Source organism: Vidua macroura (assembly GCF_024509145.1).
Source record: "Vidua macroura isolate BioBank_ID:100142 chromosome W unlocalized genomic scaffold, ASM2450914v1 whyW_random_scaffold_48, whole genome shotgun sequence".
In the NCBI taxonomy this organism is placed as follows: Eukaryota; Metazoa; Chordata; class Aves; order Passeriformes; family Viduidae; genus Vidua; species Vidua macroura.
In genome coordinates, this window is record NW_026530536.1 from 449897 (window position 1) to 463157 (window position 13261).

General features: G+C 43.7%; 1 protein-coding gene across 1 annotated transcript in view; it reads left to right on the forward strand.

Annotated features, from left to right (window-relative positions):
• The window catches only part of LOC128822748 (transcription factor RFX3-like), a 190687-nt gene that overhangs the window by 155001 nt on the left and 22425 nt on the right, over positions 1 to 13261 (forward strand). The window contains exon 13 of the mRNA XM_054004557.1: positions 172 to 321. Coding sequence (XP_053860532.1) covers positions 172 to 321 — 150 coding nt within the window. The remainder of the gene's footprint in view (positions 1 to 171; positions 322 to 13261) is intronic.

The window sequence follows — 13261 nt, forward strand, 5'->3', positions numbered from 1 at the left end:
CTTTGTTTTGCAAAAAAAAAAAAATCATAGAAAAACGGCATTTGTTCCATTATATGTGAATTGCAATATCTGAGGGATCATAAATTAATACAGCAATTTTAGAATTAAAATAGACAAAGCAGAAGATTGGTTGATAATACAATGTGTTAAGATAAATGGATTTCTTCATAGGTTGCCACTGTAAGTGCCTTTGCCCAGACTTTGAGAAGATACACATCTCTCAATCACCTGGCTCAGGCAGCTCGGGCTGTGCTTCAGAACACTTCTCAGATCAACCAGATGCTCAGTGATCTCAACCGTGTGGATTTTGCCAATGTACAGGTACCTTTCGCTTTAAAACCCAGAGTTAAAAAAAAATCATTTCCACACATTTTTTAAAAATTTTATTGTTAGTTCTTATTTTATCAAGAAAGCAAAGTGGGAACATTTTTCTGATCTATATATATACAGTGATTCAGGCAAAACTTTCTAGCTTCTGCTTTGGCCATAAGAAAAATAGAACCTCGGAAACATTATCTATTTCCATTTTCTCTGAAGACTTCTTATCCTTCAGACCATGCATTCTGCCAGTTTTTATTTAATGCAGATGAAATTGTAGACTACATGTGTTCTTAGAATGAACAGCATGAACAATACCTGAAGATGAAATCTTGGATAGCATAGCTTCTGATCTTTCATTGAAAAATACTGATTATAAAGCACTATTTCTAGTACAGATGGTTTAATTATTTTTAATATGTTTCATATTTTTTATTTAAAATACAATATAATTAGCATACTTTCTTTAATTGTTTGTGTTTATATTTCCAACCTTTCCTAAGTAAATGGTTAGAACTAGTTTCCAGTTATCTGTAAAACATCAATTTATTATTTTTCATTTGGTTTAGAAAAAGGTTTCCCTTTTATCTTTTTCTTCTGCTTAGAAGAAACAAGTTTTTTTCTTTTGTTGCACAACTAACTTACATGGCCCAGATTACTGGTAGTCATACATTTTTCTTCTTTCATGAACAAACATTTTAAAACATTTTGACTTAAGTTCAGAACTTCACTAGCACAGTTGAATTCTTTTTGTTTGTTGCAAAGATCTTTGAATAAATGACATTTAACACAATATAGTTATATTGCATAATAGTGTGTAAACTACCTAAGATTTAGTATGTAACCAAATATATGGTATATTAAAATTTGTTCTGTGGTAAGATATAGAGTCTATGAAAGTTGAGATGTTAACTTGGCATGTGATAGCTATAGTTTAAGAATATGGTCTTTGTTAAATCAATATTGGTTTTTCCATTTAACAGAAGTATCCATATTGGTTTTATTAAAACTTTAAAATTTAATATAATCATATTCCATGATAATACTGTGAATTGCTCTTTATTGCATATAGATTGTGTTTGTCCAATTGTGTACTATTTATATTACTCATTAGGCAATGAGTAATATACTGCAGATTGTGGATAAACACAACAATCCTTTTTTGCCTATAAAAGAAAGCTCTTTTAAAGTGAGGTGATTAAAAATGTAACAGAAATTTTATTTGGTCTTAAGTCCTTTGTTGTGGTTTAGGAATGGTATTCCCCAATTTAGTGTTCCCACTGAAACACCCCAGACCATGTGCCACTCACTCACTCCTCCCCTCCCCATGTCAGGATGGAGAGGAGAATTGGAAGTACAAAAGGTAAAAAACATGGGTTGAGATAAGAACAATTTACTAGAAACAGCAATGAGATAAGAAAACAAACAGTAACAGCAACAATATTATTACCAAAAGTGTATAAGAGAGGTGAGCAATTTACATGGAAATGTTCACCACTATACCAAATGGAGCCCAACAATACTCGACCTCTGCCACACTACCCCAACCTGGAAGGGACCCCTTTTCCCATTCCTGGAAAATTACATGAGATAGTATAGAATAACCTCTGGGTCCTAGACATGCCCTCTCTTGGCTACAGCAAAAATTAACCCTGTCTTGGCCAGAACCAGGATATCATCCACTCCTACACCTTCCAAATATATATATATATATATATATATATATATATATATACACATACACACACACACACACACATATATGCGCAATCACAGGCATCATTGCCATAGTCAATGGCCATCTCTCCAAGATGTCTGTTGAGTTAATTTAGTCCATGACTGTGGGTTCTATCCATCGTAGATGTCTTCCAGGGCAGGAGAGCTGGTGTGCTGTTGGCTGGTTGAAAGCTGCATCAGGACTGGTGTATCGGGAGCACTCCATCCTCATTGTCCATGGTAGTTATGACATACAGTGGCAGTGTCATTCAGCAACCAGTATTATACAATTCAACATTGCAGACTGTTCTCACCCAAAAATCAAATCTCCTTGAGGTAAAACTTGCCTTGATCCACCTTGTCCTTCAATAACTTCTGCAACTCACCATGTAGGACTCCATATGTCAGTTTTCTGTTTTCAATGGATCCTTACAATATGGCAGGAACTATTAGTGAAGAAAGCGTATCACTTTTCATTTTCTGGTAGCTGATTATATGGTGGAGCCTCCTCAGCATGTGTCACCTTCTCCTTCTCCTCCTCCTCCTCCGATAGTCCAAAATTTTCACCTTCAGGCCAGTTCATGATGACTTTCAAGATCCCTGGGCAATTGGGGTTTCCTATTCAAGCTTGCTGTGTGATCGGTGCAACCCACTTATTCCACGTACCATCAGTGGCCTGATGTGTTGAAGGGACTTTCCCTTTGAACATCCAGCCCAGCACTGGCAGTCAGGGTGCCAGGAGGAGCTATGCTTCAGTGACAATCACTTCTGAAGCAGTTCAAAGCCCCTCATAAGCTGCCAGTATCTCTTTTTCAGTTGGGGTGTAACAGACCGTAGATCCTTTGTATCCCTGACTCCAAAAACCTAGTGGTTGACCTCGAGTCTGCCCTGGTGCTTTCTGACAGAGGATCCAGGAAGGATCATTCTCCCTGGCTGCAGTGTAAAGCACATTTTTACATCCTGTCCTGTCCTGATTGGCCCAAGGGCTACTGCATGAACCATCTCCTGTTCAAAAGCTTGTTGTTCAGGACCCCACTTAAAATCATTCTTCCATGTCACTTGATAGAGAGGATTTACAATCTGATTGTAATCTGGAATATGCATCCTTCAAAAACTCACAGCACATAGGAAAGCCCGTGTTTCCTTCTAGCTGGTCAGTGGGAACATAGCTGCTATTTTGTTGACCATATCCCTTGGAATCTGATGACATTCATCTTGCCATTTTATTCCTAAAAACTGAATTTCCTAGGCAGGTCCCTTGACCTTACTTTTTTTTATGGCAAAACTGGCCTTCTGGAGGATTTGGATTATCTTCTCCCCTTTCTCAAAAACTTCCTCTGCTGTGTTGCCCCACAGGATGATGTCATCAATATACTGTAATTATTTTGGAGTCTCACCCTTTTCCAGTGCAGTCTAGATCAGTCCATGGCAAATAGTGGGCTGTGTTTCCACTCCTGGGGCAATGTTGTGAATGAGTGTTTTAAGTCCACTTAATCACCAGCAAAGGTTTAATATAAAAAGCCACATCATGACAAAGTTAATTGGCAAGGTTCACTCTTTTATTTACTAGATGGTTAAAACACACAGAGAAAAAGCAAACAAAAATCCAAAATCAGTCAATCCAAATCAAAATAAACACAAAACTATCTATGTGGAGGCTGGGACAGGAGGAGTGGAAGACAAGAGGCTAGGAAATGGTAAGGATAAAAAATGAATACAGAAGACACTCCTGTTGAGTCACAAGCATCAGAGTAGACTCCAATGATAAACTGAGCCCTGGACTTGACCAACAGCACTTCATTTAACTTAAACTTAACAGCATTTAAACTTAATAGTACTTAAACTCAAATCGATAAGTTAAGCAATTTGGTAAAGGATTCATATAGAATTTGCTATAATACAACAGTAACTTACTTGCAGTCCTAACTTAGTTACAAATCTAAAGTACTTGAGAATCTAGGAGAACAACATTCCTGGTATATTTGCTACAGCATATGCAAACTCACATGTACAAAGATGGTACCTGTGAAAAAATTCCCCCGAATTCAGTGAGATACTCACTTCAGATGCCATTGCATCTTCTCAGCGGGTGAAGGGTTGACTCCTGAGCAGTGAGAGTATCAGCCCAGGATCCATTGTTATCGTTTGGTCATCCTCCAAGTATAGCAAATTTGAGAGTTCGCTGGCTCTGAGAGACCCTACTCAGAGGGACGTTGCTGGTAACAGCCTTCTGCAGTCCAGGAGAGCTCAAAGGATCTTACTTAGGACCACTGTTGATAGGGTCACAAAAGAATGGACTTTAGTCATAATAATTTTCTATCCTGACTGCAACTCAGGTCAGTAACTTTCTTTGAAAGCTTGATTTAAAAAATATTATTCCACTTGGGTTGTTATTCAGGCAAGAAAAATAAGTTTCCAAGGCTGTTCATTGAAAAACAGGAGCTCATTAGACAGCACATGTTCCTGCGAACAGTGTTTTTGATAAGCTCAAGAGTAACTGTTTATGAAGGCTCCTAACGAGCATTTCTCAGATCATAATGCGGCCTGACGAGGGGGGTATGCACCACCACAGGCAGTCGGTTCCAGGTGTACTGGATGCCCCTCCAGGTGAAAGCAAACTGTGGCCTGCACTCTGCTGCTAAAGGAATGGACAAAAATGCATTAGCAATATCGATGGTGGCACCACTTTGCTACCTTGGACTCCAGTTCATACTGAAGTTCCAGCATGTCCAACACAGCAGCACTCAGTGGTGATGTGACTTCGTTCAGGTCATGATTGTCCACTGTCAGTCTCCACTCTCCATTGGACTTACACACTGGCTGGATAGGACTATTAAAGGGTAAGCAAGTCTTGCTGAGCGCTCCCTGGCTCTCCAGTTCACAAATCATCTCATGAATGGGGGTCACAGAGTCCCGGTTGGTGCAGTGTTTTTGACAGTGCACTGTTATGGTAGCAATTGGTACCTGTTGTTCTTTGACCTGCAGGAACCCCACAGCAGAAGGGTCCTCTGAGACACTAGGAAAGGGATTCAGCTGTTGAATTCCCTCTGTCTCCACATTTCATGGGATGAGTGGGAGCTTCAGACAAGCCCTGCCCTAGCCTCAGATTTTGGCAGGAGTTTAAATTTAAGGAATCACTCTGGCCCAGCCAGTTATAGTGAAGATGAATCAGGTCTATTTATAAAAATAAATTATTTATTAAACAGACAAGAAATAACAGATGAAAGATCTTGATCAGAGCTACTTAATACACAGTATAAAACTAAACTACTAGTAGATTACAGCATAACATAAAACAGTGCACAATATCAAGGTACCTATATTAACACTAGCAAAAGAAATAGTATTGATTAGGAGTCAAATGCAACTTGCCACCAAAATGATGATAATGTATACAGATTCCTTCACTTAACCCCTTGGGAGTAACTGCGAAGCTGGTGTTCCTATTTATGGGAGAAGGTCCCCACATTTCCAGGGAAATGTATAGAAGATTTCTGCTTTGTGAAAGTTTGGTGTGGCTGTTATAGTTGTAAAGTGAGGTGTCTGTTGGTCAGAAATCCAGCTTATCTTCCAAATCTCACTTCAGCAGTAAGGTGTGTATTGACAGTTGGGAGATGCCAGACTGATGTTAACCCCATGGCGCCAAAATAACTCACTACAAGACAGCTTGCCCTGTTTGAGTTATCTGACCAGTTACCAAACAACAGATAAGCTCTTGTGGAGGGGTGAGATGCCCTGCTACACCACAGCAGCTATCCCAAAAGCCCAACAGATGCCCTTTTGAGCCCTTGAAATACCCGCTCCTGAGGTAATCTATGCCAAGGATGCACAGGGCCTCTGGAGTGTTTTTGCCATTCATTCCCTGTCAGGCTCACTTCATTTTCCAGTACAGTCAGCTGTTGGGATCCCCCATCCCCCCAGAAATAGAGATGGATTCTGCTTCTACATATCTTGATGGCATCAGGGTACATTGTGCACCAGTGTCAACTAAAGCCTTATACTCTTGTGGGTCTGATGTGCCAAGCCATGGGATCCACACAGTGCAATAGATTCGATTGTCCCTTTCCTCCACCTGGCTGATGGCAGGGCCCCTTTAATCATAGAATCATAGAATGTTAAGAGTTTGGAATGGACTTCAAAGATCATCTAGTCCCAACCCCCCTGCCATAGGCAGGGACACTGCACACTAGACCACATTGCTCAAGGTCTTATCCAACCCAGCCTTGAACACTGCCAGGGATGGGGCAACCACAGCTTCTTTGGGCAACCTGTTCCAGTGCCTCACCACCCTTACAGTAAAGAATTTCTTTCTTATGTCTAACCTAAATTTATCTTTCAATTTGTACCCATTACTCCTTGTCCTATTATTACAGTCCCCGATGAAGAGTCCCTCTCCAGCTTCCCTGTAGGTCCCCTTTAGATACTGGAAGGTTGCTATGAGGTCTCCATGCAACCTTCTCTTCTCCAGGCTGAATAGCCCCAACTTTCTCAGGCCCCCAACTGTCTTTGTAGGGGAGGTACTCCAGTCATCAATTTCGTGGCCCTCCTCTGGACTTGCTCCAACAGTTCCATGTCTTTCTTATGTTGGGGACACCAGAACTGTATGCAGTACTGCAGATGGCGTCTCACCAGAGCTGAGATTCACCTCGGACCTGCTGCCAACACTCCTTTTGATGTAGCAAGATACAGTTGGCTTTCTGGGCTGCAAGCACTTACTGCTGCCTCATGCTGAATTTTAATTCAGTCATCACCCCCAAGTCTTTAATTGCAGGGCTGCTCTCAATCACTTTTCCCCCCAACTTGTCAATGTGTCTGAGATTGCTGTGACCCAAGTGTAGGGCCTTGCACTTTGCTTTGTTGAACTTCATGAGGTTTGCATCGGCCCACCTCTCAAGCCTGTCACAGTCCCTCTAGATGGCATCCCTTCCATCCAGCATGTAGACTGCACCACACAGCAAATTTGCTGAGGCTGCACTCAGTCCCACTCTACATGTTGCTAACAAAGATGTTGAACAGTATTGGCCCCAGTACTGACCCCTGAGGGACACCACTAGTCACTGGTATCCACCTGGACAATGAGCTGTTGACCACAACAATTTGCGTGTGGCCATCCAGCCAATTCTTTATCCACCGAATGGTCCATCCATCAAATCCATGTCTCTCCAATTTGAACTGTCTCTCCAAATAGTACTGGTCATACGTCCTAGACTGCAAGGCAAGATGCATTCTATTTGCCATCTGTTAGAGGTGTGGCAGTTATCTTCTGTTAATTGGGCAGTTTTCTTTATCTCTTCCACAAACCAATCCTCCCCCCTGAGGAGACATCTGCTGATAATGGTCATGTCACTGCATGACTGATAAAAGTTACAGCATCCCATTGTGAGATGCTCTGCCCAGAGGGAGGAGCCAAGCATTCCTAACTGGATATAATCTGAGTTTTTGGGACACCAGACTCAGCCTTTCCACTGGATTCCCAAGAGGAACAGCGGGGTTTTTCCACTGGATCTTCAAAGGAAGACTACAGCCTTCAACAGGATCACTGCTCCGACAGAACCACATCTGCCACTCCAGGACTGCAGCCATACCAATTCGGACTGCTAAAAACACCCTGACCAAAAGGGTGTCAGGTTGTATTCTGACTCTGTCAGTGGTTTTTCTTTTGTATTATTGCATGCATTTTGGTTTTTTTCTTTCCCTTTTCCTAATAAATTGTATGTCTGACTTGGAGTCTCTCACTGGTTTTGTTTTCAAACCAGAACAAAATTTTGGTGCCCAACGTGAGGCTGCAAGGTACTGAGAAAAGTCAGAATTACAATTTTGTATTGTAGAAGGTACCTATTCACTATGATGCTTAACATATTAAATGGGTCTTATACCTAGCTCTCTATATTTTCCCACACATGGGGAATTACCTGGCGATTGTAATTCTCATGTGTAGTCCAGGGTATGGTATGAGAATTGCTTTATTGGTCTGTTATGTCTATTGCATTATAATCTCCGAGGCAATGAACATGATTCGGAATATGTACTCAAATCTGTTTGCTTGTCCTAATCTAGGCTGCTACGTCTGGGGCCTCGGCAACCACACCCAGCCCCTGGGGGGAGGGGTAAAGATTGTTTTTTTCCAACCTTTCAGGCTTGACACAGCAGTTTTTGAAAATGTTGAGTTCCCTCTGGATGCCAAGGCCAGCATAATGTTGTTAGTTCTGCTTCGTCTTCTCTGCAGTCTGCAACATGCTTAGAAACAAAACACTACATAGTGTGATGCAGTGTCTTCTTGTGGAAGAGGAAAAGAGAAGCAAAGCAACAGTGTCCGTGTCCGCACAGAATGCCACAGGAGAAAAGAACCAAATGCAATACAACAGCATCCATGTGTACGCAGACTGTCATAGAGGAGGAAGGAACCCAAAGCACCATCAGCATCTCCACACAAACTGTCACCGAACCAGAACAGCCTGAACCAGTAGCAGTTGCCCCCATTCAGAAGAAGAAATCAAAGAGCAAATCAGTCAGCATAGTGACTGATGAGGACGTGGCAGGACCTTTGCATCCAGTGGAAGAGACAGAGCCAGAAATCATCACTCGCTCTCTATCCCTGGGTGAGCTGTGTGACCTGCGGAAGGAATTCACCCGCCAGAAGAACGAGTCCATCCTGACCTGGCTGCTCCGCATCTGGGATGCTGCAGCCAATGACACCATTCTGGATGGAAGTGAGGCCAGGCAACTGAGATCACTGTCCCAGGATGTGGTCATTGACCAGGCTATCGGGAGAACCCAAGAAACTCTCAGCTTCTGGCGGCAACTGCTGAGAAGTGTGAGGGACGGATACCTTTGTAAAGAAGACCTCCAGGTGCACCAAGGAAAATGGAGCACAATGGAGCAAGGTATCCGATGCCTGAGGGAATTGGCTGTGCTGGAGATAATTTTCTCAGAAGAGGAGAGATTTCCTAAGAGTCCAGATTGTGTCCAGTGCATATTGCAAATGTGGTTGAGATTTGCACGGCTTGGACCAGAGATGTTCTCCCGTTACCTGGCAACACTGCAATGGAGGGAAGGTGAGGACAGGGTGGGTGTCTTGGTCAATAAACTAAGAATTTACGAGGACACTGTCACCGCCTCATTTCGTACCCATGTCTCATCCATGGAAACCAGGTTGGCTGAGCAAGTCCGGAACTTGATTGAAAAGAGCCATCAGAAACTAAAAAAGGAACTTAAGAAAGAAGTCTACCACATCTCACCAGAACCAACAACAGTCTCTGCCATTAAGAGCCAGCGTTCCCCAGCCAAGGAGAGAGGATACACTCCATGAGGTAACCTCTGGTTTTTTCTTCAGGAGCATGGAGAAGACATGAGGAAGTGGAATGGAAAACCCACCTCCTCCTTCGCAGCCCGGGTACGTGAACTGATAAGAGGAACATCTAACACAAGAAGCTCATCTAGAGTCAATGCTGCTCCAGTCTCTCACACACAGAATTCCAATTTGGACTGCTAAAAACACCCTGACCAAAAGGGTGTCAGGTTGTATTCTGACTCTGTCAGTGGTTTTTCTTTTGTATTATTGCATGCATTTTGGTTTTTTTCTTTCCCTTTTCCTAATAAATTGTATGTCTGACTTGGAGTCTCTCACTGGTTTTGTTTTCAAATGAGAACATCATAGTACTCATTGCTCACTTCTTGTAATTATGATCAACTTGAGATTCCTTCAAGAGGATCAGAAATAACATCAGCCCTTCTATTCTGTGTGAAGTGTTGACCACTGGAAACTGGAGCAGCATTTATTCTTGAAGAAATTCCTGTGGTGGTTGTTCTTCCTTTCAACTCATGTATCCATGGTCCTAGGGCAGACGTGGGTTTTCCATCCCACTTCCACATTTCCTCTCCATGATCATAAATGTAAAATCACAGAATACCTCAAGATCTGTTCCCTCTCTTAAACAAGGTAGTGTTTGTTCCTAATAGCAGAGATTCTTGTCTGTACTGGCAGGGCATGGAATATTTCCTTTTTAAATTGCTGGTGGTCCTTAGTGTTTCTACAGCCAAGATGCAGGCCTGTATGGGGGAAGACAGACTTCCTTCATATTGCCAGAGTTGGGCAACCAAATTATTCACTGTTTGCTCATGACATCACTGCCAATGAGTTGGTGTATGATGATGGTGTGGTCTGTAGAAACTTCTACCACATGGATTGTGTACAGTGGACCTCATCTGGATCTAGAGGGGATTGCTCGTTATTTGAATCCCTATAGAGTACCTCCAGCACAGCAAATTCTCTCAGGTACTGGATACCTTTCTCCATGGTATTCTACTTTCCTTGGTGCACTGATAGATCATCCTTGAGAAAATACCTTTCCCTCATGCTTGACAGGAGTCACCTCCAGAGGCTGTTTCTGTCCTCTTCCCAATGCCCTTGTCAATGCCCACATCCCCAGACAGGGGTCCCATCTGCTTGGCTTCATTACCCTCTAGTTTCCAACTCTGGGCTGCTCTATCCCAGCATCAGAGCAGGCAGGTCACCAGGAGCTCTCCTGACTGGTGGCTGAAATCTTTTTGCATATCTCGTAGCTCACCCAGGGTCAGGTGATTATCTTCGATTCTACCTCTTCCTCCTGTTGTGAGGGCCCTGCTTACTCCTCTTCATCCCTTACTAAATGAATTGATTTTGTCTTGGATTTTTTTTCTTCTGTATAGGAGCAACTGCTACCGGCATGGGTTATTCCTCTGGCTCAGCTGCAGTTTGAGTGGCCATGGTGCCTGTTGGTCTGCTTCTCTCCTCTTCCCCCTGAGGGTGATGTCTAAGTGACAAGCAGTATCTGATAAATAGTAGTGTAGTGGTTTTGGTTTGCCAGTTAGAGATTTCACCAATTTTTAGATTTTCCAGAAAATGCACCAACTAGTGTGGTGGGTTCAGTGCTGGCCAATCACCAGTACACTCACTTCCTGCTGTGAGATAGGATTAGGAGAAAGGCAAAGCAGGCTCAAAACTTTAAAAGGGTAAAAAGAAAATTTTATTAACAGTAACTAAAAAAAAAAAAAAAAAAAAGTAGTAAGAATCAAAACAAACCCTTCAGAACACTTCTCCTCCCCCCACAACCTTTTCTTTTCCACTGACAATGTAAAGAAACAAAGCTTAAAATTTCCAGGCAGTTTACCACCTTTAAAATAGTCTTTTTTCAGTTCACTTAGGGAGAGAAGTCCTTCTTGTTAATGTTATGGAGACTCCCCCTCAAGAAAAAAAACAGTTCTCTCGTGGCTCTCAATTTTGTCACAACTAGCAGCCACCTGGGGAAATCTGCAATCCTGAAGTCCCTCCCATTTTCCACAAGCTTTTCCCACGGCTGTGTTTATGGGCCATGTCAACTTATGAGGTACTGTTTTAAAGATGAGCTGTTCAAAGGCACAAGTTCTCATTATCTAACTCTAAAATCATCTTCATCTCTGGGAACAGAGGTCTTCTCTTCCTGGGGGCACAGGATCACTCTTCTCTCCTTCTCTGTTCAAACTTCTCATAAAATCACAGCTACTTTAACATCTGTTTACTTTGGCATGGAGGCCTTTGCTCGATATCAAATTGAACCCTTCATCTCCCCATGGCTTTTATGTGTTACAGGGAAAAAGAGTCTTTCTCCATAGCTTTACCTGAGGATTTCAGCCTGAAGATTAAGGCATCTCCTCATCCTTCCCATCTGGGGCTTGACTTCTTCAGACCTTGATGTCTTCATGTTGCTCCTTTACATGCTTGCATATTGTTACTTTCTCTCACTCGAGGGAGGATTGAAACACTGAAAGAGTTACTGAAATGAACAGGGCTAATGCCTTTATTAATGTTCAGCTCTTTATTAAAAAGATCAGCTGGGCAGGGGGCTCGATGCAGAACTCGCCCCCGCGGTCGTAGCTTTCCCAGGCAGCCGAAAGGAAGGAGGTGTGCAGAGTCTGTCACTGGAGTCCTGAGCAGCAGCTGTCCTTTCTCCTTTCCTTGTGGCACACCGGTGGCCAGAGAACGAGGAGGCGTGGCATGCAGAGTCTGTTGCTGAAGTCCAGAACAACAGCTGTCCCCACTCCTTCCGTGGTGGCAGCACCAGGGCTCTCTGTCTCTATCTCCCGGCTTCTCAGAGCCTAATATAGTCTGTTCTTTCTTAGGTGATGGCGATGGTTAAAAGCCAGTCAGGGGATGTGTTTCCCTCTTCCTCAGCTAGGGCATTTGTCTAGACTCCTCTATTGTGTTCAGTTTTTGATTTATATTCATTTTTATCTCCTAAAAATACTCCCATGATCCTAAGGGGTTTTTATTTGCATGTTAGTCCCAGAATGGCAGCGTGGAGGGGTGGGAGGCCAGGTAGTTTAGAGAAAACAAACAGAGCAATTAGGTAATTAGCATTTCAATATGGGTACTTAGCTAGAGTTAGTAGTTTTCTTTTAGTGTTGCCATGGGAACTAGGAAAGCCCTGCCCGCGTCTCTGGGGAACACCTGGAAACTGTTCATAACAGTTACTATCTCGCCTGGAGCCTGCAAATGGTCAACCTGACTCCGGTTGGGCTGGGTGCTAGAGACAGCAGGAACTGTGGCTGGGGGAACGGCTCGGGTCTAATCAACTAGGCCAGAACTCAGCAGCAGCACGCCGGGGGGGGGGGGGTGGCTTCTCCTTCCCCCTGCCCGGTGGTTGTGGGCAAATCTCCATGGTAGTGGGATTTGGGAGCCGGCCCCAGCTTGGGGCTGCTCCTGGGGCCCGGCGGGCCCGGCTGGGCTCCGGGCTGGGTGGGGCAGAGCTATAGCAAGTAGACAGATGTTAGCAATTTCAGCCACGGCCCGGCCCGGCCCGGCTCTGCAGCCTCCCCTCCCCTGCCTGGCCGCCGGGGGGTGGGGAGGAGGCCGGCGGGCGCCCCGGGAAAGGGGGCCCGGCCCCATGGCAGGGGCCGCCCAGCCGTGTTACCTCTCTGCCGGCCCGAAGGGCAAGAGGAAGTTCTCGGGTTTCTTTCGTCTTTAACATGTGTTTTTCACAGAGGCGTGTCTAGCTTTCCAGTGGCTGGAAGCTTTGCATCACTTCCCTAAATGTCTCCCATGCAAAACCATGACAAGTAGCCAGGGCCCAGCACACTGCAATTTGTTTTTCTCTGGAGTTGCCACAGCTTTCTCCTTGCAAATATTCTGTCATTTTATCAGGGTCCTGCAGTTGTTCAGGGGTGAACTCCCAAAACATTGGAGGAGATAATTTCTCCAGAAACAGGCCCA